General features: G+C 46.2%; 3 protein-coding genes across 6 annotated transcripts in view; all 3 read left to right on the plus strand.

The window, feature by feature from the left end:
• LOC118206643 (coronin-1C-A) overlaps nt 1-1,855 on the plus strand; it is a 53,944-nt gene extending 52,089 nt beyond the window's left edge. For all 3 annotated transcript variants that reach the window (XM_035379562.1, XM_035379564.1, XM_035379563.1), the window contains exon 11: nt 591-1,855. In XM_035379562.1, coding sequence (XP_035235453.1) covers nt 591-710 — 120 coding nt within the window. In that variant the 3' untranslated portion in view covers nt 711-1,855. The remainder of the gene's footprint in view (nt 1-590) is intronic.
• Nucleotides 1,856-7,451: 5,596 nt separating this feature from the next.
• Nucleotides 7,452-10,712, plus strand: selplg (selectin P ligand). 2 transcript variants are annotated; one of them, XM_035435902.1, is made up of 2 exons: nt 7,452-7,788; nt 9,422-10,712. In XM_035435902.1, the coding sequence occupies exon 2, from the start codon at nt 9,449-9,451 to the stop codon at nt 10,640-10,642; it is 1,194 nt and encodes a 397-aa protein (XP_035291793.1). In that variant the 5' UTR covers nt 7,452-7,788; nt 9,422-9,448; the 3' UTR covers nt 10,643-10,712. The 2 variants fall into 2 exon arrangements, with proteins under 2 accessions (XP_035291793.1, XP_035291794.1); XM_035435903.1 differs by lacking the exon at nt 7,452-7,788 and adding an exon at nt 7,925-9,070.
• Nucleotides 10,713-14,862: 4,150 nt separating this feature from the next.
• On the plus strand, nt 14,863-20,556 carry tmem119a (transmembrane protein 119a). Its single transcript, XM_035436171.1, has 2 exons — nt 14,863-15,081; nt 18,510-20,556. Exon 2 carries the CDS (start codon nt 18,525-18,527, stop codon nt 19,287-19,289), a length of 765 nt encoding a protein of 254 aa, XP_035292062.1. The 5' UTR covers nt 14,863-15,081; nt 18,510-18,524; the 3' UTR covers nt 19,290-20,556.
• The last annotated feature ends 4,562 nt before the right edge of the window (nt 20,557-25,118 follow it).

The following is a 25,118-nucleotide window of genomic DNA, read 5'->3' on the forward strand; positions in this document are numbered from 1 at the left end:
AAGCTGCCTTCCCCGGGGGGGGGGCTGCTGGTCCCCCCCCCCTCGCCCCACCTTGACCACAACACAGAGGACCCATCAGCTGACAAACTGGGAGACTTGGCGCCCCTATTCTAGGCCTGTGGCCTTTATCTTGTGGGCCGGGTTTTGGTAATTTTTCCCCCCTCTGTGTGGACCCGCTTTCTGTCCTGCAGCCTGGCTGTTAATGAGGAACCGTCCCACTGGAGCGGTTCCTCTATGCGCCGAAAATGAGAAAGCTGACACATAACGAGACTCGTTATGCTCACTGGGTGTCTCAGCTGCCTGAAGATGACAGTTGTCTCACCTTTTTTTTTTTTAACAACGTAGGCCAGTTACAATATGACTAGAGGGGGAAATATGACTCGGTGGTCTAAATGAGCCACTGACTTTCGTTCTGCTTAGTGGAAACATTATTGGGGGGGTGGGGGGTGGGGGGTGGGGGGGGGACGAAGCTGCACAGAGCAGCGTGAGTGTTTGGGTTAGGCGCTGTTTACTGATGTTCATACGCACACCTTCTCTGACCTCACCCCCCTCCCTTTTTCTCTGTCTCTCCCCCTCTCGTCTCCCTGTAGAAAAATGAAGCCAAGCTGGAAGAGATCCTGAAAGAGGTCAAGTCCCTCAAGGACCTAGTCAGCAGTCAGGAGAAGAGAATCACCAAACTAGAAGAGCAAATGTCCAAGATCGCCATTTAAAGGACCCCGCCCCCCCTCACCCTCCCTATCCCCATTCCCACCCCCCCACCCCCCCCCCCCCCCCCGCCACCATTCAGGACGTTCCATTGGCCGGGAGGTGGGCGGGGTCCGTCACTGCCAATCTTGACGACAGCGTTCCGCCTGACTCCCCCCCCCTCTCCCAGCAGTCCCACGCAAACATTCCGAGATTAACGTTTTTTTTTTCCTTATCCCGCCCCGCCCTCCCCTCCCCCCAAAACAAAAACCCCGGACCCCCTCCCCCCCCCGCCCGTTAACAACACCAGAGGAGAAAGAGAAAGAAACGGCAAACTCTTACAATTAATAATTCCAGCTTTTTATTGAAAAAAGAAAAAATCGTACTTTTTAAAAGAAGTGGCAAATATTTTGGTTGTTTTTTTTGTTTTTTTTTTTTGTTTATGGAAAAGTCTTAACTTTTTCCGTTTCCTTTTTAAAATTGTGACCAAGAAAATTCCGACATGAACAGTTTGTATTTACTGTGGTATACCCAAATGTTTTATATGTAGTTATCAGTATTGCATTCTTCCCTTACCTTCTTGTTGCCAAATTTTAAAGGAGTTTCGTTTACGCATCTCCTTGACAGTATTTTACTTTTTTTTTTCCTTTAGTTTTTTTTTTTTTTTTTCTTTTCATGATACAAAATATAAGGGACAATGCAATAGAATGGTAATGTAAAGGAGGGGAAATATTTCAATCTATTACTGTACAAATGTATTGATGGGGGGGGGGGGGGGGGGGGGACAAAACAAAACATACCGATTTTGCGACCAACCACTGAATGGGAAGGAAAGGATTCTGATATTAAATAGTTATTTTTGCTGCCATGTCCGTTTTTTTGGGTGTCCATTTAACACGCTCCCTCTAGGTATGGAGGCGCTGTGGAAATTCTTTGGTCTTTTTCTGCTGTAAATGTTTCGCAAATCTAGTAGTTCCCCGCTGGCTGTTCTGAAGGTTGGTCTTGAGAGCGGTCTCCGATCGGTCCCTCTCTCTTCGGGGAGGGGGGGGGGTCCAGTCTTGTCGGTGTTACCTGCTTCTCATCGAAAACCTTCTGACCACCAGTTTATGCATGCAATAAAGATTTTACTCGCTCTAAGGAGTTCTCTCCAACAATAAATATCTTAAAAGACCTTGTTTAATCTCTCCTTTTGAACCTGTTTGTCTGTTTTTCTGCCTCTCTCTTTCCCCCTTTGCTTGTTTTGTTACATTTTTACATTTCTTTTCGTCTGAATTTATCGGAAAGATGCAAAGAAGTATTTTTTTTTTTTCCTCGTATGTATATCATGACTGCCTGGACACGTTTGAGTGTGCATCTTTCACCAGTGGAAGTTGCCTGACATTGTCAATGGCAGTGGGACAATGAATGATTTGTAAAGTTGCCTTTCTAACTTGGCGTGCGAATTAACACGAAGCTTTTGAAAAAGAATGATCTCTATATATAAAATGTTAGGCCACTTCTGCACCCTGATACGTGATTGTACCTTCAAACTTTAGATTTTTAACCTTTGATCCTTTGATGTTTTGCCGTGCTTGCCATTTTAGTGAGAATGTACATTACCCAGAATGACTAGTAAAATCCTTCTGAAGGCAGTGGTTGGTTAGCCAGGACCTCCCTTTCATTTGCTTGTGTCCCCTTTTGCTCCTTCAGGGTCCAAGAAGAACGTACTGTAAGCCTGTGGTAAACAGCCCTGTTCCTGTAGACCTACCGTCCAGCAGGTTTTCACTCCCAACCCTAACAAACCGCCACACCACATTCAACTTCTAGAGGTTTATGTTGAGCTGCTGATTAGTGGGTCAGTCAGGCGCGCCAAATTAGGGTTGAAATGAAAACCAACCGGATGGTAGATCTCCAGGAACGGGGGGTGGGGCCACCTCTGCCTTAAAGGGTTAATATACGACTCGCTTCAGCAACACTGATTGCAAGGCCCTTGTAGGGCCTTCAGTGTCAGGCTGCTCATGGTGTGTTTGGCGCAGTGAGCTGCTGTTCCACACTGGCACCTCAGAGTCTTTGTCTGAATATGGGTGCAGGAGTTGGGGGGGCGACCCTTCGGCCTGAGCGCGGCTGCTGCTGTTTGGGTTACACTTCCTGAGTTTCTGTGTCGTCCGGGACGTCGCTTCCAAACGTCAAACCCAGGATTTCCACGGCCGTGTGTGTGTGTGTGTGTAGATTTTGGAGGAGGTGTGGTGGGGTGAAAAGGATCCGCTTCTGTTTTTTAGTCTGCGTTTAGGATTTGGGTTGAGAGAGAGAGAGACAGGCAGACAGAGAGAGAGAGAGAGAGAGACTGACAGAGACCGACAGAGAGAGCACGAGTGAGAAACAGACAGAGAGCGAGTGAGAGAGAGAGAGACAGACAGACAGAGATCGCAAGTGAGAGACAGACAGACAGAGAGAGAGAGGGTGAGTGAGAGAGACAGACAGAGAGAGAGAGAGACAGACAGACAGAGCGCAAGTGAGAGAGAGAGAGCGAGTGAGAGAGACAGACAGACAGAGATCGCAAGTGAGAGAGACAGACAGAGAGAGAGAGGGTGAGTGAGAGAGAGAGAGAGACAGACAGACAGAGAGAGAGAGGATCTGAGGCCTGGCGTTGGATGTTGGCTTACTGCAGCAACCTTGGGGCCCGGACGTGGGCTTGTTTACGTTTCGCATTGAAGCTCCGTTCTGCTTGTGCTTCCGCTCCGGTTGCTTTGGCTAGCACGTCTAGCAAGTCTTTCATGCTGTGATCCATCTTTTTTTCTTTTTCTTTTTTGAGACTTTCACAACTTTTTGTCCAGACTTTTTACCATTGTGCGTTTAAATGTGCAAGACGCACCTTCCCCCGCCCCCCCGCCCCCTCAACAGCTGTGGACAAAATACCTCTTCGGCTTTGCAGAAATGTCAGTGTTTTCAATTCTGGAATTCGGCAACGGAACTGAAATCTCTCTAAAGAGGAGGGGCTTGATGCTTTTGTGATGTTGGGCCATATTGCAAACCGCAGCAGTGTTCTGTTGCAGAGGTCATGTAAAATTTATTTTTAGCCTTTTTAGGAGGTCTTTTCGCAGTTGGAGAGACTGGAGAGTGCCATAAGGAGATTTTTCTGCCTAAATGAATTGCAAATGGAGAGGTAAAACGGTAGCTGTGTTTGGTGTCTGCAGGCTACGAGTTTGTGAAACTGAACAAGTGGATGGGAAATCCCCCCCCCCCCCAGGAGGTGATCTGGAATCAGTCCTGTGAATGTACTTCCAAGTTTCAAAAATGTAAAAAAACCTCCCTGTGTCCTTCAGAGTTCACCTACGCCTGTTGGCCAATCACTGGTGCTGATGGGGCTTTCTAGTTTCAGACGTATTCTGGGGCTCTTGTGTCCCAGAGTTCCATGTGTAAGGCGTGCTCCATCAGGCCTGTCTAGCCTGGTGGGTGGGTGGGGGCGCGGAGGGGGGGGGGCGGGCTGATAATGACCACTGATGAGCGTTGAATCAAAGGGACAATGTAGGCGAGGAGTTGAGTGTTTGAAGGGTTTGAATGCATGTGATCTTACATAAAGGACAACGGATGTCGGTTAGCGCTGTGGAAATTACCCCGTGTGGGTTTCCGTCGAGTTGGTCAGAGTATGTTTTTTTTTTAAATTTTTATTTACGTGTTTGTGTGAGGGTGAGAAGAGTCGTTTGTGGGTCCCAAAATCCGTTGTGATGATTAAATATTACATGATCTGTATATGAAGCATTAGTTGGAATTTGTTTACTTCAAAATCAACAGGTTGCCTAGAGACAAGCCCCCCCCCTGCGTCCCCAAAATTCTGAATTCTAATTCCTTACCGGGAAGTAAGATGGCAGTAAGTCAGTGACAGGAAGTGACAAGCTCCTTTACATCATCAGCAGAAGGGAGAGGATCTTTCGGCTTTGGGTGAATCGTGCCGCACTGAAACATCGTTGTCATTCATGCACAAAATACGAAATAGTAGATTTTTTTTTTTTTTTGTAATTTCCATTTTTGTGTGTTCCTCCCCCCCCCCCCCCCCCACATACACAGTTTGTCTGCATGTCCTGTCCTTGCTGTTGAGTGGTGGTCGGAACAGAAGCTCCGGTTGCCAAAGTTACCGGAAATCACTCAGTCAATCTCCAGAAGACGTGTACAGCTTATTCGTTTTGTTTTGTTTTGTTTCTGCTTCAAGTATCAGAGAAACTCGATAATCAGAATAAATGTTGAGTTAAAAAAAAAAAGTGGCTGTATTTGTTTTTCATGTTGTTTTTTCTTTTTTGCATGTCAGTATTGGTAGATGAAATGTACTTGTTTCTCATTACTCACTAGGGCGATCATTTTTTACCAGGTCTCATGTATTGATAATACCCTGAATTTTCATCAGTGACCTCAGATTCATTATGTCACGGGGCGACATTGCTCAGGAGGTAAGAGTGGTTGTCTGGCAGTTGGAGGGTTGCCGTTTCGAGCCCCACCCTGGGCGTGTCGAAGTGTCCCTGAGCAAGACACATAACCCCTAAATGCTCTGGTGAATGAGCGGTATCAATTGTAAAGTGCTTTGGATAAAAGCACTATATAAATGTAGTCCATTTACCATTTGAAATAAGACCTTTTTTTATAGCTGTAGTTCCCACTTCATTACTCGTCCATTCAAAGCTCCTGGGATGTGGACCAATCACTGGACCAATCACTGGGGTTCAATCACTGGACCAATCACTGGGGTCAAATCCACGTTCTTTCTTTGGGACATGCTTTGCTGGGTTTAAATTCTCTTAAATGTTGATTTGACCCTGAAATGCTGCTGGACTTCACTTGGTGGCAGTTGGGATGCAGTTGAATTGAAACGGCTGCACGTGCAGTTTGCGCCATTGATGCTGTTTTTTTTCGAGATGGTGCAGTGATCTGAGTGTATATTTCCATTGTCTACAGAGATGTTTCGCTTGGACAAGTTCCTCAAGAGATGTGACCTATTGCAATATACTGGTTGCAGCTCAACTTACTGAAATATTTCCTGTTACTCTGTGATGGGTGTGGCCTTTGCACCAAGCCCAAGGCCTCTGACCATGGGTGTGGGGGGATGTTGAGGAGGAGAGATCTGTATCAGGTTTGAGTTGGCTCTCATGATCAGTTACTGAGAGGAAGTTGTGGTTTTAAGATGGTAAGATGGTTTTTTTTTTATTTAAAAGAAACGTACCCCTCCCTACCTAGAAACAAGTTCTGTCGGCCTGTTTTTTCGAACCGTATGTGGCACAGTTATTGTGCTGTTGTTGAGATCAGATGAGATCAATTAGCTTTTCTGGTAAAAGGAAATGACGGTAGGAGCTGTTTGCTCTTGCACACTGTTATACTTGGAGGCCATTTTATGTTTGCAGTTGTGCATTCATGAGGAAAAGGAACTGTTTATTTCCCTGTTGATGAATTTGTCAACATCATATTCTCTCCCCCTCCCCCCCCCCCAAAACAAGGTGTCTCTTTTATAGACACGACAGATGCCGACATGTTCTTGAAGATAATGTTTGGACGAGTCCTCCCAGAATGGCCTCTATGTCAGTTCACCCTCCTTATGCCTGTATCTTGTGGCAAAAGCGACCAACCAAGAACCACTTCTGGTTTCCAAGACCTTGTCATCTTACTGCACATTCTTTGTCCATATGAGCGAGTTTGCCTAACTGTTGACTACTTCTGATACCCGCTTTTGATGCTTTTGGTTGGGTGTATAACCTATACCAGGGGTCCTCAATCTTATCCAGAAAGGGCCGGTGTGGGTGCAGGCTTTTGTTCCAACCAAGCAGTTACACACCTGATTCTACTAATCAAGATCCTTTGCAAAGAAGACTCTAGTGTTTGATTAGCAGAATCAGGTGTGTAACTGCTTGGTTGGAACAAAAGCCTGCACCCACACCGGCCCTTTCTGGATAAGATTGAGGACCCCTGACCTACACCGTTGGATGTGGAAGTTTGGATGCTATAAATGGCCATCCTCCCCTGTTTATTCCTGACCCGCACCATCCATAATGAAAAATGGCAGAAAAAAAATCAGCCCCTCAAGTGATTTGTAAATGGCCTCTTTCGGGCTCCTGAGGTAAAGATCCTGCTGTGACCAATCCACTGGTGCTCTTAAGCCAATGAAATGGTACGATTCAGGCTGCCCCAGGCAAGAACATGGCTGCCCCAGAACCGACGACTGTATGGGGCTGATTTAGCACCTTCAGCACATGCGAAAACCTTTTAGCACAGGCAAAACTAATACCTAATAACTAATGATCAATGATTGGTGGAGCGCAAATATCATGACCAATCACTGTTCATGTTATTGGTATTGTATGTACTACATGGGTTTCCACATGCTATGGGTCTTGGTAAACCAGGCCCTGTGAGTTTCCACAGTTACTCAGAACAGGTTTCACTTTTATTGTGTGTGGTTGGTCCCGGAAACCTCTTCTCTTGCAGTATAGGATTTCCTGTACCTCGTGTGAAACGTATGATGGTACACTCACAGCCAAAGACAAGTCTTCTTTCTTGAAGATGGACTTTTAATGGACTGCATTTATATAGCGCTTTTATCCAAAGCGCTTTACAATTGATGCCTCTCATTCGCCAGAGCAGTTAGGGGTTAGGGGTTAGGTGTCTTGCTCAAGGACACTTCGACATGCCCAGGGCGGGGTTTTGAACCGGCAACCCTCCGACTGCCAGACAATCGGTCTTACCTCCTGAGCTATGTCGCCCCTAAGATAGTTGCATGCACAGAGAGAGAGAGAGAGAGAGAGAGAGAGAGGAAGGGAGGAAGGGAAAGAGAACGTCATTTGGTTTTTACCTCCCAAATCTGAGAAATACAAAAAAAAAGGAAACACGCACAAAAAAAAACAAGCACTGCAACGTCAGTCTCGTCAGTCTTGCACTTGCGTCAGGGTGTGAAACCTCTGCTTCACTTCTGCAGAACCAGCTCAACGCTCGACACATTTCCTGTATTCCTGCAGATACCCAGCAGGTATCGGCCTGTGTGTGTTCGTCCTTTCGCCATTTTACAGGTGTTTTGGCTCTTGTGTCGGGGGGGGACTTGAACCTCAGCAACTGGAACTACTGGGTCCTCTGCTCCTCTCCTCCATTTGGGTAAGTGAGATTAACTTGGGTTCCACTCCAATACGATGTTTTTAGTGGCTAGTGCACTCTTGCTTTCTGAAGGTAGAGGAAACTGCCCATGCTTTTTTTTGGGGGGGTGGGGGCAGGTGGGGGATGAGTAATTTCCTGAAGGTGCTTTCAGACATGAGTACGATGTGTTTCCATGTTACATTAAAACACCCAAGTTCCGATGCTTCAAGCATTTATCTGTAGATCTGTTGAATGCAGCGAAAAATAATGTGAAAGAAATTTAACCCCGCAAAACTAAGCTTTTTAAATGATTGTTCAACATGAGTATCTTTCACATCGTATGTCATCTTATCTTCTAACGATGTTCATTAGTGATTGTGTAGTCACCTCGTTGTGCTGGCGCTGTTCCAGTTTGACCGTTCTTCTTTCTCGGAACATGAATAGAAATAGAACAGGTTGAGTGCTGGCCTGACCGCAGGCGTTCAGAGAGACAACACAAAAGTGACACCTCCCTTTCTCTTCATCAAAACAAGCCCTCTTTGATAGCTACTTCTAGTCGGGGGATTGTATTTCCAAAACCTTTAACCGTTTTCGGCAAACCCGTTCAAACAAACGGGAGGTTAGTTACAAACATGTTACTTCTGTCAAGGCTTTGGCAACCGAGGAGCAGCAGTGCTAGGCGGCATGTCATGGAACGTTTTTGCTCCTGCCACACTGAATAATCAGAAAGCCATTTTGTGATCTCCGCAAGTTTAACGCTCATGAATCTCGGCCCAACACATTTAGGAATTTAGCGGACGCTCGCATCCAGAGTTGACCGGCATACATAACGCCTTGTACACTGAGCGGCGATGATCCCTAGTCACAGGCTCTGTTGTGCCGCGTAGCACGTAGCCTAAAGAAGTAACAAATGCCCCGTGTTGTGCTTCAGTTGGTCGCATGGCTGGCGGTTCTGCGGTTGCTACACGTCTTCCTGAGCTTCTGCTTTGCGTGTGACGGTTGGACGTGGAGGGCACAAAAAAAAAATCAACCAAAAACACACAGTTCATGTTCACATTGTGCGTGAGGCAATAAGAGAGATACGGTAACGCTCAGGGGCCCCCCCACCCCTTTCAAAACCAGGAAACTGCCAGCAAGACGCTCAGCGAGAAGAAGAAGAAGTGGGCACTTGTGAGAATCTCATTAGCCGGTCTATCTACGAAGGAAACTGACGGAAACAATACTGCATTTCGATGCACTCAGATGATTTTTCTGTGCGTTCGTGACTCTGCCGAAGCACCTCACCTTAAATACAGAATTTCACGTGAGCATTACTTTCCAGAGTTTTTAATTTACTTTTCTGTTTTTCTTTTCTTTTTTTTACTGTGGGAAGTAGTATTCTCAGCCAGGTTCAGATTTTAATTGGCCATCCAAAGCAGAGGTTGTCAGCAACAGCCAATTGTGGAAAACTAGGCTATGTGTTGATTGGACGGGGATTAGAGCGATAAATTCTAGCTTTTTATTTCACCTTCCAGTTCCGTAGATTACAGCATCTTGTAATCGCTGTAATTCGCTGACTAAGGAAGGGAGGGGTTTATGCTGACACAATGACAGAAGAGAACGTGCGCTCCTTCGTGTGATCGTCATTCCCCTGTTTTTTTTCTCCTCTCTGCAGGACGGACGGACATTGCATTTTTCCAAGATGGCTGCCACTTGGCCGGTCCTGCTGTTGCTCCTGCCCGCCTTCAACCCACTCCTGTCAATGAGTCTGCCTGGGCAGAACACGACAGACAACGGGAGTCGGGTTCAACCGACCGCTCACCCGCTGACTCCTCGCACGGAGGACAAACGCGACGACACGTTTTTTACGGTAACGACGGAGGGCCATGACAACTCGTCTCGGTCGACGGACCAGGGCGAGACTCGCGTCACCGAAAACGAACGGCGGCTGATGGGGAGTAGCCCGAGCACTGAGCGCTCGACCGCCGCTGAGGCCGTAACCGAGGAGACGGCCGCCGTGGCGACGACTCGAGGCTCCACCCTTTCCTGGAACGAGACGTCCACGGCCCCAACGGAGGCAGCCGACTCGCCCGGGACGACCGACGCGCCCAAACTTCCTGCTGAGGACACCACCACGGCGGAGGCTAGGACTGAGACCGCCGGTCACGTTGTCGTCACCACAGGGGCGGCCGAGTCATCGACCGCCTCGACCCAAGACCCGGAGCCCTCCACTTCAGGGGCCTGGAGCACCACCAACGCCACCGGTGCAGCTCTGGGGCCCCGCATGAACCGTGGGGGAAGGGAGGACACCACCACAGCGGAGACTGGAACTGAGACCGCCGGTCATGTTGTCACCACAGAGGCGGCTGAGTCATCGACTGCCTCGACCCAAGACCCTGAACCCTCCACTTCAGGGGCCTCCAGCACCACCAACGCCACCGGTGCAGCTCTGGTCCCCCGCATGAACCCTGGGGGAAGGGTCCCGGTTCCAGAACCGCCTGAGGTCACACCGCCCACCACGGCGGGCGGCGACCAGGGTCCGAAGGACGATGGCCGCTTCCTGTGCCCCTCGGGGCCCTTGCGGAAGGACGGCTTGGTCAGCCAGTGCCTGATCGCCATCGCCACGCTGGCGGGCGTGGCCACCATCTTCATCGTCAGCACCACCGTGCTCTGCACCAAGCTCTCCAGCGCCAAGTACCGGTACCGGATGGACCGGGTCGCCTACGGCACCGAGATGGTGTGCATCTCCTCCCTGCTGCCCGACGGCAACGGCCCCCACAGCGCGCCGCGCAGACCCAGGAGCAACGGGGCGCTCCTCCCAAACTTGGAGGACGACGAGGGGGACGACCTCACCCTCCACAGCTTCCTCCCGGAGACGGATCGGGGCTCCTCGTGAGCTTCGGGCGACACCCCTGCTGAACGCGCGCCCCGCCCCCCGCCAAAAAAAAAACTCTGCCCTACGCCAAGGTAGCACTTTCCCTGTCGCCCTGGTTGCATTGACCGTCTTGGACACCTACAGCCTTGGAAATGGAAAATGGAAACTCCTCCGAGTGATTTTCATTACATTACATTACATTACAGGCATTTAGCAGACGCTCTTATCCAGAGCGACTTACACAACTTTTACACAGCATTTTACATTGTATGCATTTATACAGCTGGATATATACTAAAGCAATTCCGGTTAAGTACCTTGCTCAAGGGTACAACGGCAGTGTCCTTACCCGGGAATCGAACCTGCGACCTTTCGGTTACAAGCCCATTTCCTTACCCACTGTGCTACACTCCGTTTTCAGTTGCAGCATAGCTACAGTGACGTCGCGCTCAGATGCACGGAGAGGAGAGCTGGGTTCGCCTTTACTAACGCGAGTACAAAACTAAATCTGTGGACGGGGACTAAATATGGACACACAAAATCGACTGTACTGAAGGAGGCATCATCTGTATACATGCTCCTGATGTCCTCCTAATGACTAGTTAACAGAAACTGCTCTTTTCTGATGCAGCCGGGGGTGGGGAAAGTAGACATGGTTGGAGGACGGTTCGGCTTCCTGGAAGAAACTGCAACTGACCTCAGGCTGAATATGAGACCCTGGCCCCAGAGTCGATTTGGCCTGGGAATGAAGTGTGAACTTCCTTTAGCGTTCTTCGGCTTCTCACTCCGTGACATTGTTTTCCTAAAAATGTCAACCCTTGGTCCTACCAACAGAGTGCATGTGCCATGCTTTGCTCTTTGCAGACAGCAAACAATCCTGGAACTGGAACTAGGAAAATTAAAAAAAAAAAAATTTTTTTTTACACATTTAAATTTCTCTTTTTTTGGACATTGTAATTTTTGCGGTAATTGTGGTAGCTTCTCGGATTTCTCTGCCTGACAAATGGCGGGTGTTCAGTGCAGCGGAAGAAATCTTCCACAAAACAAAACAATGTCCGTCACGCCTCCCTGCTGCATAGACAGTGCACTGTTTATCATTAATGGCTGGCCTGACAGGAAGTCAAAGAGGCACCGCGTGCTGACACTGTGTGCAGTTTCCGTTCAAACTCATCCCTCGGTGTCTGTCCTTTTACGGTACGCTCACACTCAAACTCACTGGCTGGTAGATCGTTTTTTATTTTAAGTTATGGAATGATGCGTTCGTTGCATGACTGCATTATCAGTTGAGTGACCCCCCCCCCCCCCCGGAGTGACCATGACCCTGCCTATCGGTGCACACAATTCAAAGATCTATTTTCAAAAATTGATACAAGAATTCTAGGCTGACCTCTTAATTAGTGTCTTATTTAACTGTGTATTTTGTCGTACTTTGAGGAAAAATACAAAACAACGCAGACTTAAAAATGTATCCCAATTACTGCACTTGTACTATAACTTTTTTTTTTTGGATAGTCATCTCCCAATCAACACAAAAAAACAGCTTGTTTCACTCCCTTCTTCCCAAGGGTGTCATTTCAGGGTAATTTTCAGTTTTTTACTTAAAGTATTTAGATTGCCATGAACAGTTCTCATTCTGCATGTTATCACACACATATAACTACCTTTTCAACTTGCATTGTGTACTCCCGAGATTCAATGTGTAAATAAACAATAAAGCGTCATCATATAGTGACATCTGCTGGTGGAAAATAATAATGCACGACATATTCTGAATTAAAGTTTTTCATGTTCTGGAGAACATTGTTGAGATGTTGTCTTTGCTTTGTTTTATTCATGACATTTTTGAAAGTAAACTTTAAAAAAAAAAAGAAAAAGAAAACATATCGGGCTGGGACTCTCCAGAGCGAAGGTGTAGATGTTTCACTTCTTTGTTTTTTGTAAGTGAATCTTTGTGTCGCGACGACAGATTCTAGCCTGTCTGCACAGCCGTACGGCGTTCGAGTGAAACAAACGAAACGAAAGGGTAAGGCGGTTACAAAACCAGGGGCTGTAACCAACGAGTGGCTGAAGTGTGCAAAAACATTAATTGCTGGAAAATAGCAGGGTTTTATCTGAGGACCAAGGCCCTGGGTGTCTAGCTGGCACGTTTTACGCACAAGGTCTGTGCGCACGTAATGGAAGGCATATGTTCCCTGTGCTGGATTTGGGGCAGGGCTGGGCTGGGCTGTAATCATCCAAACTGAATTAGAGGGCAGGCTGGGAGGTACGGATAGGCAAAATGAGGGGGTTCGCCCATTAGAGAGAGAGAGAGAGAGAGAGAGGGAGGGGGAGGGGGAGGGTGAGGGTGAGGGAGAGGGAGAGAGAGAGAGAGAGAGAGGGAGGAAGAGGGAGAGGGGGGAAGAGGGAGAGAGAGAGGGAGGGAGAGAGAGGATGAGGGAGAGGGAGGGAGAGATAGAGAGAGAGATAGAGAGTGGGAGGGAGGGAGAGAGAGTGGGAGGGAGGAAGGGATGGAGGGAATGAGAGAGAGAGTGGAAGGAGGGAGGGAGAGAGAGAGAGAGAGGGAGGGAGGGAGGGTGAGTGAGAGAGAGAGAGAGAAGGCTAGAGATGGACAGATCTCTGCTGTCTGAGGGAGAGGGGTGTACGGAACTGGCCTTACCTGATCCCAGGCAGGTGTTTGGAGGTACGGCCTGGGAACGAGGAGGAGGCGCTGCCGTTAGCCGCTAACGCCTCTGCCAGGTGAAACAGTGTCTTTCCTGTTCACAGCGAATTAAACGCTTTGCCTTTGCGTTGCCCCCAGTTTTCCTCCTCTCTCTCTCCTTCCGCTCGCGGTCACAGAAATGCTAACGGGTAAAATGCTAACGGGTAACGGGGAAGGTAGTCTTTTCTTTAAAAAAAAAAAAAAAAAGGCACAAGCGGCTCCTTTCGCTGGCTTCTGCATCACAGCGGTTTCATTACAGAGCCCGGTGATTGACAGCCGCCCGTGAGAACGGGTTTTAATAAAAGCGGCAGGTGGTGGGATGTTTTATAAGCTCGCTCCGATAAATTCTGAAATTGCAGGCCCAAAAGAAAAAACTGCCGACAGAGGTTCGAAGAGGAAGTGGAGCTTTCTCCGAAGTATCGTGGACAAGGTTCCATTTTGAGTTGCTAAAATAGCCTTCGTCCTCTTCATTTTGGACATGCTTTGCGAAATAAGCCAGTAGGAAATAAACATTTAAGACAGTACGATCTCCCGGCCAATAGCCTTCCAACGGCCAGGGGAACTGTGATCTTTACGCTGCCGGTCCTGAACGGAATCCTTGGCGGTTATGATGTATTTTAAGGCCCCTCTCTGTGTCAGAGGAAGGAGGGTTACGCCCGGCTGCCTGGTTCACCAGGAGATGAGAGTTTATTGTGACAGATGGTGCTCTCATTGGAGTTTACTGCTCTGCTGGGACTGGATAGGCAAGTGTGTGAGTGTGTGTGTGTCTGTGTGTGAGTGTGTGTGTGTGTATGAGAGAGTGTGTGTGTGTGTGTGTGTGTGTGTGTGTGAGAGTGAGTGAGTGTGTGTGTGTGTGAGAGAGTGTGTGTGTGTGTGTGTATGTGTGTGTGTGCTTGAGAGAGAGAGAGTGTGTGTGTGTGTGTGTGTGTGTGAGCGTGTGTGTGTCTCGCACATGCTTGCACATGTGGTGTAGGTAGAGTCACATACGTGCCACAGCTACATCCAACATGAAATGCATATAATTAAAACACATTTTGACGCACATCAGTTGTAAATTTGACTTTGGAGTGCGATACACAGGCTACAGTAACATTGCTGATGTAGACAGTGCTCACATCCCAAACTCACCAGACCCCTCCACACCCCCGCACCCCCAAAATCATCCGTGCAGTACTTCCCGTTTTGGCCTCCCCAAATATGCAAAAGGGTCCTCGGCCTTGGGTTCTTGGGTTTCCTAACCCAAACCCTATCCCTAACCCTCATTGAGAGATGGGTGGAGGAAGAGTTTGGGCTAACCCCCCCCCCCCCACGCTCCCACAGCCTCACCCAACGCCACATTAAACTGGGCCGTAATGAGAAAAATATGTGTGCCCTGCCGTTCAGCCCAAGCCCCTCTGAAGGAAGAAAAGGGAGGAGGAAAAGAGGAGAGAAGAGGAGGAGGGAGGGAGGGAGGGAGGGAATCTCTCCCACAGGCCGGGATCCTGTCCAGCAAACTGTGTGTGTGCGTGTGTGTGTGTGTGTGTCTGTTTTTTTTTTTTTTTAAACTGGCAAGAAAACCTTCAAACAGCCAGGAGCTGGAGCAGCACTTGGAAAAGAGCAGTGGCGGCATCCTCGTGTCTCACCTACATCGTTTTCCATAATTCCATCTCTCGTTCCATCTCTTTTTTTTCTTTTTTTGGCCGTACGGATTTTCTACCCCAAGTCCGCTCGCTGTTCTCTGTACGAGGAAAGCCTTCCAGATCTGTCGCCGAGGCGGTGAACTGTAAGTACCGATGGCTTTATTTTCTGAAGTTATTTACGTTTGGGCTACAGCGTGGCAGAGAGAGAGAGAAAGAGTAACACAGAGCCTCTTCGGCTATAAAAAGATTTATTAAAGCCGATCTGTCTCACCACCTTAGCGTTTAATTGTCATTAATTTCATTATGAGGTATTGTGCCGCTACTTGAGTGTGCTAGAACACTGTCTGTGCTCGGGCTGAGCGTTGATTCACTCAAGGTTGACTTCCAAGCGCCTTATAGGGGAATGGGCTGCTTCACGTTGGCACGCACGGCGCTGAGATGAGCTGTGAAACAGTTCTTCCAAAACTTTGCTGGGAGATGTGCTGAGCGCCATTTAAAACTTCTGCAAGTAATCTCAGAATAATCATGAACTCGGGAAAGATGATAAAAAGCTATTTATAGCGGATACAAATATTGTTATTGTTATTATTATTATTAATAATAATAATAATAATAATAATAATAATAATAATAATAATAATGTATTTATTTTTGTTATCATTTATTATTTTTTATTCTACTCAAGGAAAACTTATAAAGTACAAGCGTGTGACACAATACACTTCAGGTTATGAGGCTCAGGTACGAAGCTTCTGAAACTGTAAGAAACACAGGGGCCTAAATCTCCTCCTTTGTGTTAATACTGCATAAAGAAAGCCATGAATCGTGGCTGGCTTAAAGCGCACGCTCTGGTGAATGGATGATGGCAGCAGCGCTATTTTTTTTTGTAGCTTCATGTTTAGAGAGGATGTTTCAGAGATGCTCTTTACATACGGAGAATATTCACGTTGAGTGGAGGGTGGGGGGTCGAGGGGACCGGGGGCGGGGGCTCCACCAGAAGTCTATTTCCAGGATATAATTGAGGCCTGTTAATACTGTGGTGAAATACTACACATGGGCCTGCTAGCTCAGCACATGTCAGCCTCTTTGACCATAGAGACCACACAAGGCCACTGATGGGTTAATTACATCCTCTTTGTTGAAAAAGTGGTCTTTAATCTAGTCCGTGGAAATGTATACTGTAAACGTAATTTACAGCAACAAAAAAATAAATAAATAAATAAATTTTGGTGTGATAACTGGTTAATTTTCTAAAAATAATTACCATGATTGCTTGTGGAAGATTGCTCCATATAACAGGAATCATGTAAACCAGGAAAGGCCAACTTCGTGAGATCAACAAAATGTGCCTGATTGCGCCTTTTAAGGAGAACGTTACCAGGACATCATTTTGCAATACACAGTGAATGCACTTGAGGAATTTATAGTTTCATCAGAAAATTCTAGTCACGTTAACGCTGCCCTAATACTTTATTATATTACACATTAGCTCGATTTTGTGATTCACTGTTATATGTTCACTTTAGTTTTATATGCAAACCTATTCCATTTAAGTGTCCTTTCCCTACTTTTTGACATATTTTAGGGGATATTTATGTTCGCCTGAACATATCTTCACCAGCGGAAGGGTAATGTGATTTAGACCGATCCGTTAAGAAATTACATCATCCAGCTCGGTAGGAAATCGAATAAAGCAACCAGGAACCGGCGGGGCCCCTGACTGGATGAGGCTCACCCCTCCCCGTCAGATCACGGATTGTATTAACTCTGATGAGGGAGCTGTCTACAGAACATTTGACAGACGCTGGGACTTACAGCCACGTGTATGTGCGCACGCGGACTTTTTTCCGACATCAGATTCTGGCTGGCTCCCCGTGTTTGTCTTGAGGATATAAATGAGAGGCCCGTCAGCGAGCTCTGTAAAAATGGCTCCTCCGCCCCCGTCTGCATAGTTTGTGGTTTTGCTGGCTGCTGTAATGTAAATATAGACTAAGACTAGGAGCCGCTGATCTCCATGGCCCTACGGCTCCCTGCAGAATGTATGGTTTCTGCCTTATTGGTGTGGCGTTGGACTGAATTCACCAGTTCAACCTAAAGACCCAGCCCAGCTGCACTTTTATTCTGCTTTTTACTGCCCTTTTAATATAAATATAATTCAGAAAAACATACATTTTAAATGGTTTGAGCATAGGTGGTTTAAACGTAAAACTTTCGCTAAAAAAAGGGGAAATGGCATAATTTTTTAGAACTAATTTCAGTTTCAGCGATCAAAACTGATTTTAAACAACTTTATCAGTGTGCCCCTTCCCTAAAAATATGTGAACTGTGCAAGACCTAATATGTCAACACAGTCACATTTATTAAGTTTGAGCCTTTAAGGCTAACCCAAATGTTATCTTTTGTCTGCGACCGTTCAGGGCCAACAGCCTTTCCAAAGTCTTATTAAACGTAAACAGTTTGAGAGAATGGCCAATCGCGTCTGCCGTGAGCGGTGACATAACCTCTATCATACTCCACCGGTAGGCTGGGGCAAATCCAGACATGGTCTGCGGGTTTTGTGAGAGTAGAACTGTGAACAGTGTTGCCAAAAAAATCTCACCGGAAGTCACTATAGGCTCTCTCTGAAGTGTCGCTAAAAGTCGCTAGATTGCGTGATGACGTCCAGTGGTGTCACTAGGGTTGGTGTCACCCAGAGCCAGCGGGGGGCGGGGGGGCTTGGAGGGGGGTTGGGGCGGAGGGGGGTGGGTTCTCATTCCCGTTGCTCGACAATGAGAATGGAGGTTGCCAAAGTAGCGAGAAGTCGCCAAAATTTCGCTAGAAGTCGCTAGATAAGATTGTTAGTCGCCGGGAAGGTCAAAAAGTCGCCAAATTGGCAACGCTGCTGTGAACCGGCGAAGAGGCGCTGGCGCAGCCGCGGCCGCTCGACCGAAACAGGAAGCGGCGCGAACGGGAAGCGTCGTCTCGCTCTGCCTTCCTGCCTTCCTTCCGCGCGCAGAGAGGCCCCATTCTTCAGCGCAGCGGGTCGTGCCGAACAACCACCGGCAACAAAATGGGGGGGGGGGGCGGGGGGGGCGGGGGGGCAGGGTTGCCCGAAAGGCATCAGCCACTAGAGAGGCGCATCTGTTTGAGGAGGAAAACCCGGTGTGCTCAAAATGGCCGCCCCGACACCTGGTGGTGCGTTTAACAGCCCGAACGATTCAACATCAGGCTGTCGGTGTAAATACAGAAGCAGCTGGAGATGGATGCCGAAATTAGAGGCGTGCATCGCGCCAGTCATTGTATTTATTTATGGAAGAAGTACCCAGGGCCTGAAAAGTTACTGTATGCGCAGCCACAAGCTAAATGTGCTTCCAATTTATGCCATTTTGAACGCCGATCGTGCCGCCATGATAGTGCAGGGACTCATAGTTCAAAATAACCACCATTCTTTCACAATTTCAGGAAACATCCCTGGTTTACAGTTTAAGTGGAACTGAAGTATAACATTGAAACCGGAGAATTTTAGGGAACTGACAGCACCCCCCCCCTCCCCCCCTCCCCCCTCCCCCTTGTTCTTCTTTGTCCATCAAAGGTTTCCAGAGGAACCATGACGACGTCCGCGGTTCTTCGTGTGGCCTACGTGTCGGCGTTCCTGGTGTGGAGCCGTGGTTGCCAGGCAACGCCCTTCCCCTTCAACATAACCGCGGAGGGCAGCGGCGACGGCGAGCCGGAGCTCCTGTTCCCCACGGCCTACGCCACCCGCCTGCCCGGCCCCGCCGCCGCCTCGCCCACCCCCCGGGTCACCACCGCCGTCCGCATCAAGAACTTCATCCTCAACGAGGTGGTGGACTTCCTGCGGGACAACCTGCTGCTCATCGTCGTGGTGTCCTCCCTGCTCATCGTCGTCGTCTTCATCGTCTGCTGCGCATCCGCCATGAGCCACAAGCGCAAGCTCAAGGCCTACTACCCCGCCTCCTTCCCCGCCAAGAAGTACGTGGACCAGAAGGACAAGAAAGGCGGCTCCAGGACCTTCAGCGAGGTGCCGGGGAAGGGCCACGACTGCCAGAAGGCCGAGCCGGCGGACTCCAGCGGGCAGCAGCAGGCCGACGCCGCCGCAGCGAACAAGAACCTGCGGACGCCCTCCAAGGCGCTGGTGGGGGAGAGAGGGAAGGACCCCAAACCGAAGGCCTCCGAGACTCAGAAGGCTCCGCAGGAGAAGCCCAAGGCGGACGAGCCGGCTGCGAAGCCCGAGGAAGAGGAGGAGAAGAGGAAGGACGCCAAGGAAAGCCCCGCCCCGAGCCAGCCCTTGGTTTGCACTTGCCACCTGCGGAATACCAACCCTCCCAAGGAGGACAAAGACAAGGACAAGTGAAGTTCCTGCCCAAACAGGAAGTGAGGTCAGAGTTAGGCAGGAAGTTCAGGAAGTTTTTGCTCCTGCTGTGTAAAACTAAATAGGGAGGGAAACAGCTGTGTTTCAAACACAGCTGGCATGCTTCCTTATAGCTCACAGTTGAATTATTTTGTTGAACTGTGTACCTTATCATAATAATGTAATTACCAAGAGAAGCTTTAAAAACATAAACCAAAAAACTAAAACACAAAAAAAAAAACAGAACTACAGTGTTACTCCTTTTTGTTCTCATCTCATTTAGTCTTTTCTTCCTTCTTTGATAGCAAACACGAAATATTTTCACAGAACACATAATATGTTATGTGTGATTTGTTTATGTAAAGAGATCGTCTGCTTCTCTGCACGATTGGGGCATAAGAACAATACAAGTAGCAAGTAAGTACTGTAGGTGACGTTACTGTAGACGTATGCTGTAGAATTTTGGCAATGACATCAATCAAAATTTATATTACCAAAGAGTATTTTTTTCACTCCTCTCGGCTGAAGTTAATAGCTGTTTAAACAACTATTATCCGCCCGTAGTAGCTACACAGATCAGGAGCAGTCATTTTCTTAATCAACATTAATACGACAGTATTAAGTATTGTCTTAACAGTATTGACAGTATGACGTACAGTGTTGTTTAAGGATTTTGTGTTAAAAAGTGTTTTACTATGTAGCAAAAGTTTTTCAAAACATTTTGGAAGGATAGCTGAATGTCTTGCAAGGTGACACTTCACAAGAAGACCAAAGATATTTTTTCGCCTTTTTTTTGGTACCCGAGATAGATTTCTAACACATTGCTTATGCTTATACATTGAACTTGGTTATTTTTTTTAACACCATTATATCTTATTTTGGGTAATGCAATTGTCTTGTGCATGTAGTGGTAATTCAGTGTGTTCGATTAGAATTAGTGTTTTGACATGCCAGGTTCTGACGATGCTGTCATAACCCCTTCTTATCTAAACATAGGACCACGCTGCCATTCACTCTTCAAATATTTTCACTTGTGCTACTCATTTTCACTGTGATGTTCATGTTATTTTTATGATCAAACCAAGGTTGTGTTTTTTTTTTTTTTTTTTTACCAGACATGCAGGGAAAGCCATCTTTATTGATATAGTCTGAGTTTGATGTTCAAGTATTTAAGTATCACCACTGATCTCTTTGCAGGGGAGACATGTTTTTTTTTTTCATTTTGCCTGTTTTCTTGTATGAAATTTAAATAAATTTCTGTTTTCTTATTCCCATCCGTAAGGTTTATTTCGGCCCAGTTAATGTTCCATGTTCAATCAGGACACAAGCAACAGATTCCACCAGAGAATATGGCCACGCCCATCAATTTAGAGCTGAAACCTTATTTACGACAAATCCGTTCTTCACCAACTGTCCATTGCAAGTAAATCTTTTCATTTTTTTCTGGCTGCATCTCATTAAAAATAATCTGTAAATACATTTTTACAAGCAATCTGATTTCAAATAATGACACATAAAAGACATTCCCTTGTCTGGCTTGATCAATGAAGGAAAAACCAATTAGGTTGCTTTAAGTAGTTAATTAAATTTAATATTTGTTGCTATTATGTTGACAAAATTCTTCTTTTTTTGCACATGCACAGGCACACATGCATACGCACACACGCGCACACACACACACACACACACGCACACACACACACACACACAACCTTAATATCTACATATTATGACTTTCCATGAAAAGTTGGGTAACAGCCCAGCAGTAATATAGCCATTTTCAGACTGTTCCTCTCTCTCTCCGACATCTTATTCTTTTTTTGTATAAGGCAGACATTGCCTTAAGGGAGTAGGATTTTGTTTTTACTGGTAATCTCTTCCAGAGTCCTGAACATGCATCTTATTTCCTGAATGAAAATATATACTGTAACTTTCCCAAATGTCAGTACATGGGAGCAATAAAGTAGGCTAACTTTTAGTCAAGTTTTAGCGGCAAAGACCCTCAAGGGGCACATTATGAACAGGCCTGTCTGTACTTTCCTAGAAGGCAATGTATAAATCACAACTGTTAATTTAGGCGCTCTGTTAATACCTTTCAGTAATTACGGTAAAACATACACACTGGATTGGATTGAGGACTGGATTGACTAGAAGTAGTAAGTGCCACTGAAAAGGCGTTACGGCCGCGCACTGTACAAATATTTGATTTCTGCATTCCGAAGCCAAACGCGTGATTCATGATGTTCCTCTCTACGCCTCATTGGCGTTGTCACTTTCTCCTAACATAAAAACACGCGCGGGTTCTTTTCAACCACCGACTGCCTCTTCTCTTTCAGCTGAGCCTCGCGAGAAAGGGTGGCAGATTTCTTTTGCTCGGTTTTGGCTTTTTCGTTGGCTCCAGTGTGCAATGAAATAGCGTTTTAAATCCATGGGAACAGATGGAGCTACGGACAGAATCGCGGAGTGACTTCGGGAACGGCCCAAAACCGTTCTAAATCAGAGAGCCCTACTCTTCCACGCTTCACTGACCTCAGCTTTACAAAAATAACAAAGGGTGACATCCATATGTTTAAAACATGAAAGGCACAACTGGGCCCAAATTAGAAGATTGCTATAACGATAAAGAACATTGGCAAGCGCAGCCATAATCTTTAAAATTACAGCGCGAGTAAAAATATACTGCCGGGTGTGGAGCGTGTGGCAAACTAAACATGGACCCACTCTAGGGTTGTCTATTCTTGAATTTTTTTCTCTTGAGTAAAATAACAATCATTGCTAAGAAAAGGTAAAATAGATGCTAAAAAGATGCTGCTTTAAAGGTTGTAGAATTGAAATCATGCCCCGTAGGCTAACTAGCAACTAATATTCTATGTGCTTTATATAACTTTACAAAACAAACCCAGTAATGCGAACACATACACACAAACAAAAAGTGGACATTAATTCAGTTTAGACATATTTCTAAAACCAACTGGCACGCAACAACAAAATCAAAACAAAAATTCCTAAAGCTAGACGAAAGGGTTACCTTCCAGAGGGCATAAGTGTTAAATAGGAATGCCAGAGAAAATTATTTCAGCAAATTTGCTATTTTCCCTTTCACCATGTGGAGAAGTGAACAGTGAAAGTAACCTGTTGGTTAAATGGAGGAAGTAAAGACTGCATTTTGTTCCTCATGGCAAAGGTTATCAAGGTCGTGGGGACTTTATCACACCACACCACCTTGTCAAGATTTCCTTGCACTGCTTTTTTCGTTCTGTAGCGAACCAACCTGGGTGGGGTGGGGGTTGGGCATGCTGAATATTACACACACACACACACACACACATACACATTCACACACACATGTTCATATTGCTATACTTGTGAGGACTTCCCATTGACTTACATTCATTCCGTAACCTCTAACCCTAACCCTAACCACTACATGCCTAACCTTAACCCTAACCTTAACCTAATTCTAACCCTAACCCTAACCCTAAGTCCTAACCCTAAAACAGCCTCTTGAACTTGTGGGGACCAGCAAAAGGTCCCCACCTTACGTAATTTTACTCATCTTTCTATCCTTGTGGGGACATTTGTTTCTCACAAAGATAGTAATACATGCCCACACACACACACACACACACACACACTCACGTGTAGGAAGGACTACTGCTCTCAATAAACTGTCACAAACTTGTCATTGTCTGTGAATTCCACCATAAATGGGAAAGGTTTACCTGAAATCCTACTACCATCAGCACCTAGAATGCTCTGCGTTTTAGATGTACATTTTAGGCATTTATCAGATTCTTATCCAGAGCAATTTACACAGTTTACATTCTTTATGAATACTTTTTTTTCTCATACAGCTGTGTATTTATTGAAGCAATCCAGGTTTAGTAGCTCACTCAAGTGTATAATCGCAGGGCCGCATCTGGGATCAAACCCACACCCTCGGTTACACACCCGAGTATAATTTGATCACAATTTCTTTTATGATCTGTCCACCAACACCACATGCACCACGTAAAACGATCTTCCTTCTCCCTTCCTTGCCATGGCATGTCTTTAATTATGGCTTAGTTGCTTTTTAATTAGTGAACATTATCATATCATCAACTGGGTAAATGTGATACATTAGAGTGTAGACCACGGACCTTTTTGCCAGCTGAATATCAAATGCATTATGGACAGAACTGACTACAGATGTCCTTGCCAAAACTGTTACTGGAGTCACAGATACCGCTTAGCTGTACAATAAGTAATGGTCGATGGTCTCCACTGAGCTACGTTACGGATAGAACCCGGACTAAACGGTTATTCCAGATACTACACTACAGACTCCAGCCGCTCGCGTCACCGTACGCTTCGCGCGCGTGCCAAAACAGCGCTCCTGTTTATAGCAGTACAAGAGACCAGCCATTACAACCTGTCGTCGGAGGGTTGTCATCGGAGAGGCACGGGTCCTTTCGTGATAAAAGAGAAGCCGCTTCAGAAGGCTGGGCACCAAAAAAAAAAAAACAAAACAGGATGGCAACGCGGGGAAACGTCTTACCCAGGGGGGAGCTACCGGTGCCAACGTACCAGACACCGCCGATAAAGCCCGCGCTGTTAATAATCTTGGCGGGCCTCGCAGGATTTGATCAATATTTCAGTAGCTAATTAGAAGACTGAAATTTGACATGCTCACAGTTGAATACCTCCCCTGATTTTCTTTTTGAGGATTTCTATAGCGCACAAATCTCGTGCTTTCAGCGGATGCTTTCCATTTTGACAGTTGTATTTGTATGTGGTCAGTGGTAATGGAATCGCCTAACCATTATAAAAGTTACATTGGAAATGGAATCATAATATTTCCCCAGAACTTATTTTGTATCAAAATAAGTTCAGGACTTTCACAGTCTGTTACTTTTGCAGCTTAGTCACAGAGCATTGCCAAGAATTTACTCCCCCCCCGCCCCTCGTTGTTGCAGTTCCTCTTATTTGTGAATTTAGTATTCTGTTTTTTTTTTTTTAAAGAAAATAATATTTCTCAAACACCCAGCTTCCAAAGTGGATGATTTGCCCCATTTCAGTGCGGTTGCAACATAATGACACTCTTATTCTTCATCATGTATGAATGCACACCATTTAAACTGCTATTGTCAATTTTATTTTCAATTCCACACCACTCAGCTATAATGTGGTTGCATGTAATTTAAATATATTAATGTCATAAAATATTAAGGAAATGATTTCACTTGGATTCTCTCTTGCAAATCAATAGTGTAAAAATCATGTAAAAAAAAGATGTGTAAGTCGCTCTGGATAAGAGCGTCTGCTAAATGCCTGTAATGTAATGTAATGTAATAGTGACATTATTTATGAACAACACTGACATCTTGTGGACAAGGGGAGAACTGTATGAAGGACACGACCCTATTTGAATTGTGAACAGCTCATGAAAAGCAGTGAGTAGAACTACCTCTAGCAAAAACAAGTGAATTAAAAGGTCGAGTCTGTGGATATTTACGTGTAGTCCAATGGCAGAAAGCTGAATGTTTCATCAGGGCACTACAATTTTCCTATTTTAGGAGCATTTCCTCCCGAAAATTGATGTGTACTAACTGGAAAAAAACAATTTAGGAGTACATCGAATACTAATTGGGATGCATTGGTGTACTCCTAAGTTTTTTTTAATTTTTTAAGTTAGGAGCACATGAGGCCCTTGGATAAAATATGAGCGTAGAGCCCTGTTGACGCAATTCAAACCAGACACCAGACATCAAACGTGGAAAGTGAAAAGCCAGCGCTGGCAGGTTGGCAAGCGAAACGTGAGCCCTGGACAGTGCCGTGGTTCGGGGTCAC

Source organism: Anguilla anguilla, chromosome 10, assembly GCF_013347855.1.
Source record: "Anguilla anguilla isolate fAngAng1 chromosome 10, fAngAng1.pri, whole genome shotgun sequence".
Classification (NCBI taxonomy): domain Eukaryota; kingdom Metazoa; phylum Chordata; class Actinopteri; order Anguilliformes; family Anguillidae; genus Anguilla; species Anguilla anguilla.

Excerpts from the sequence above, each read along its gene's own strand:
- selplg (XM_035435902.1), top strand. The coding sequence starts at position 9,449 with ATGGCTGCCACTTGGCCGGTCCTGCTGTTGCTCCTGCCCGCCTTCAAC.
- tmem119a (XM_035436171.1), top strand. The coding sequence starts at position 18,525 with ATGACGACGTCCGCGGTTCTTCGTGTGGCCTACGTGTCGGCGTTCCTG.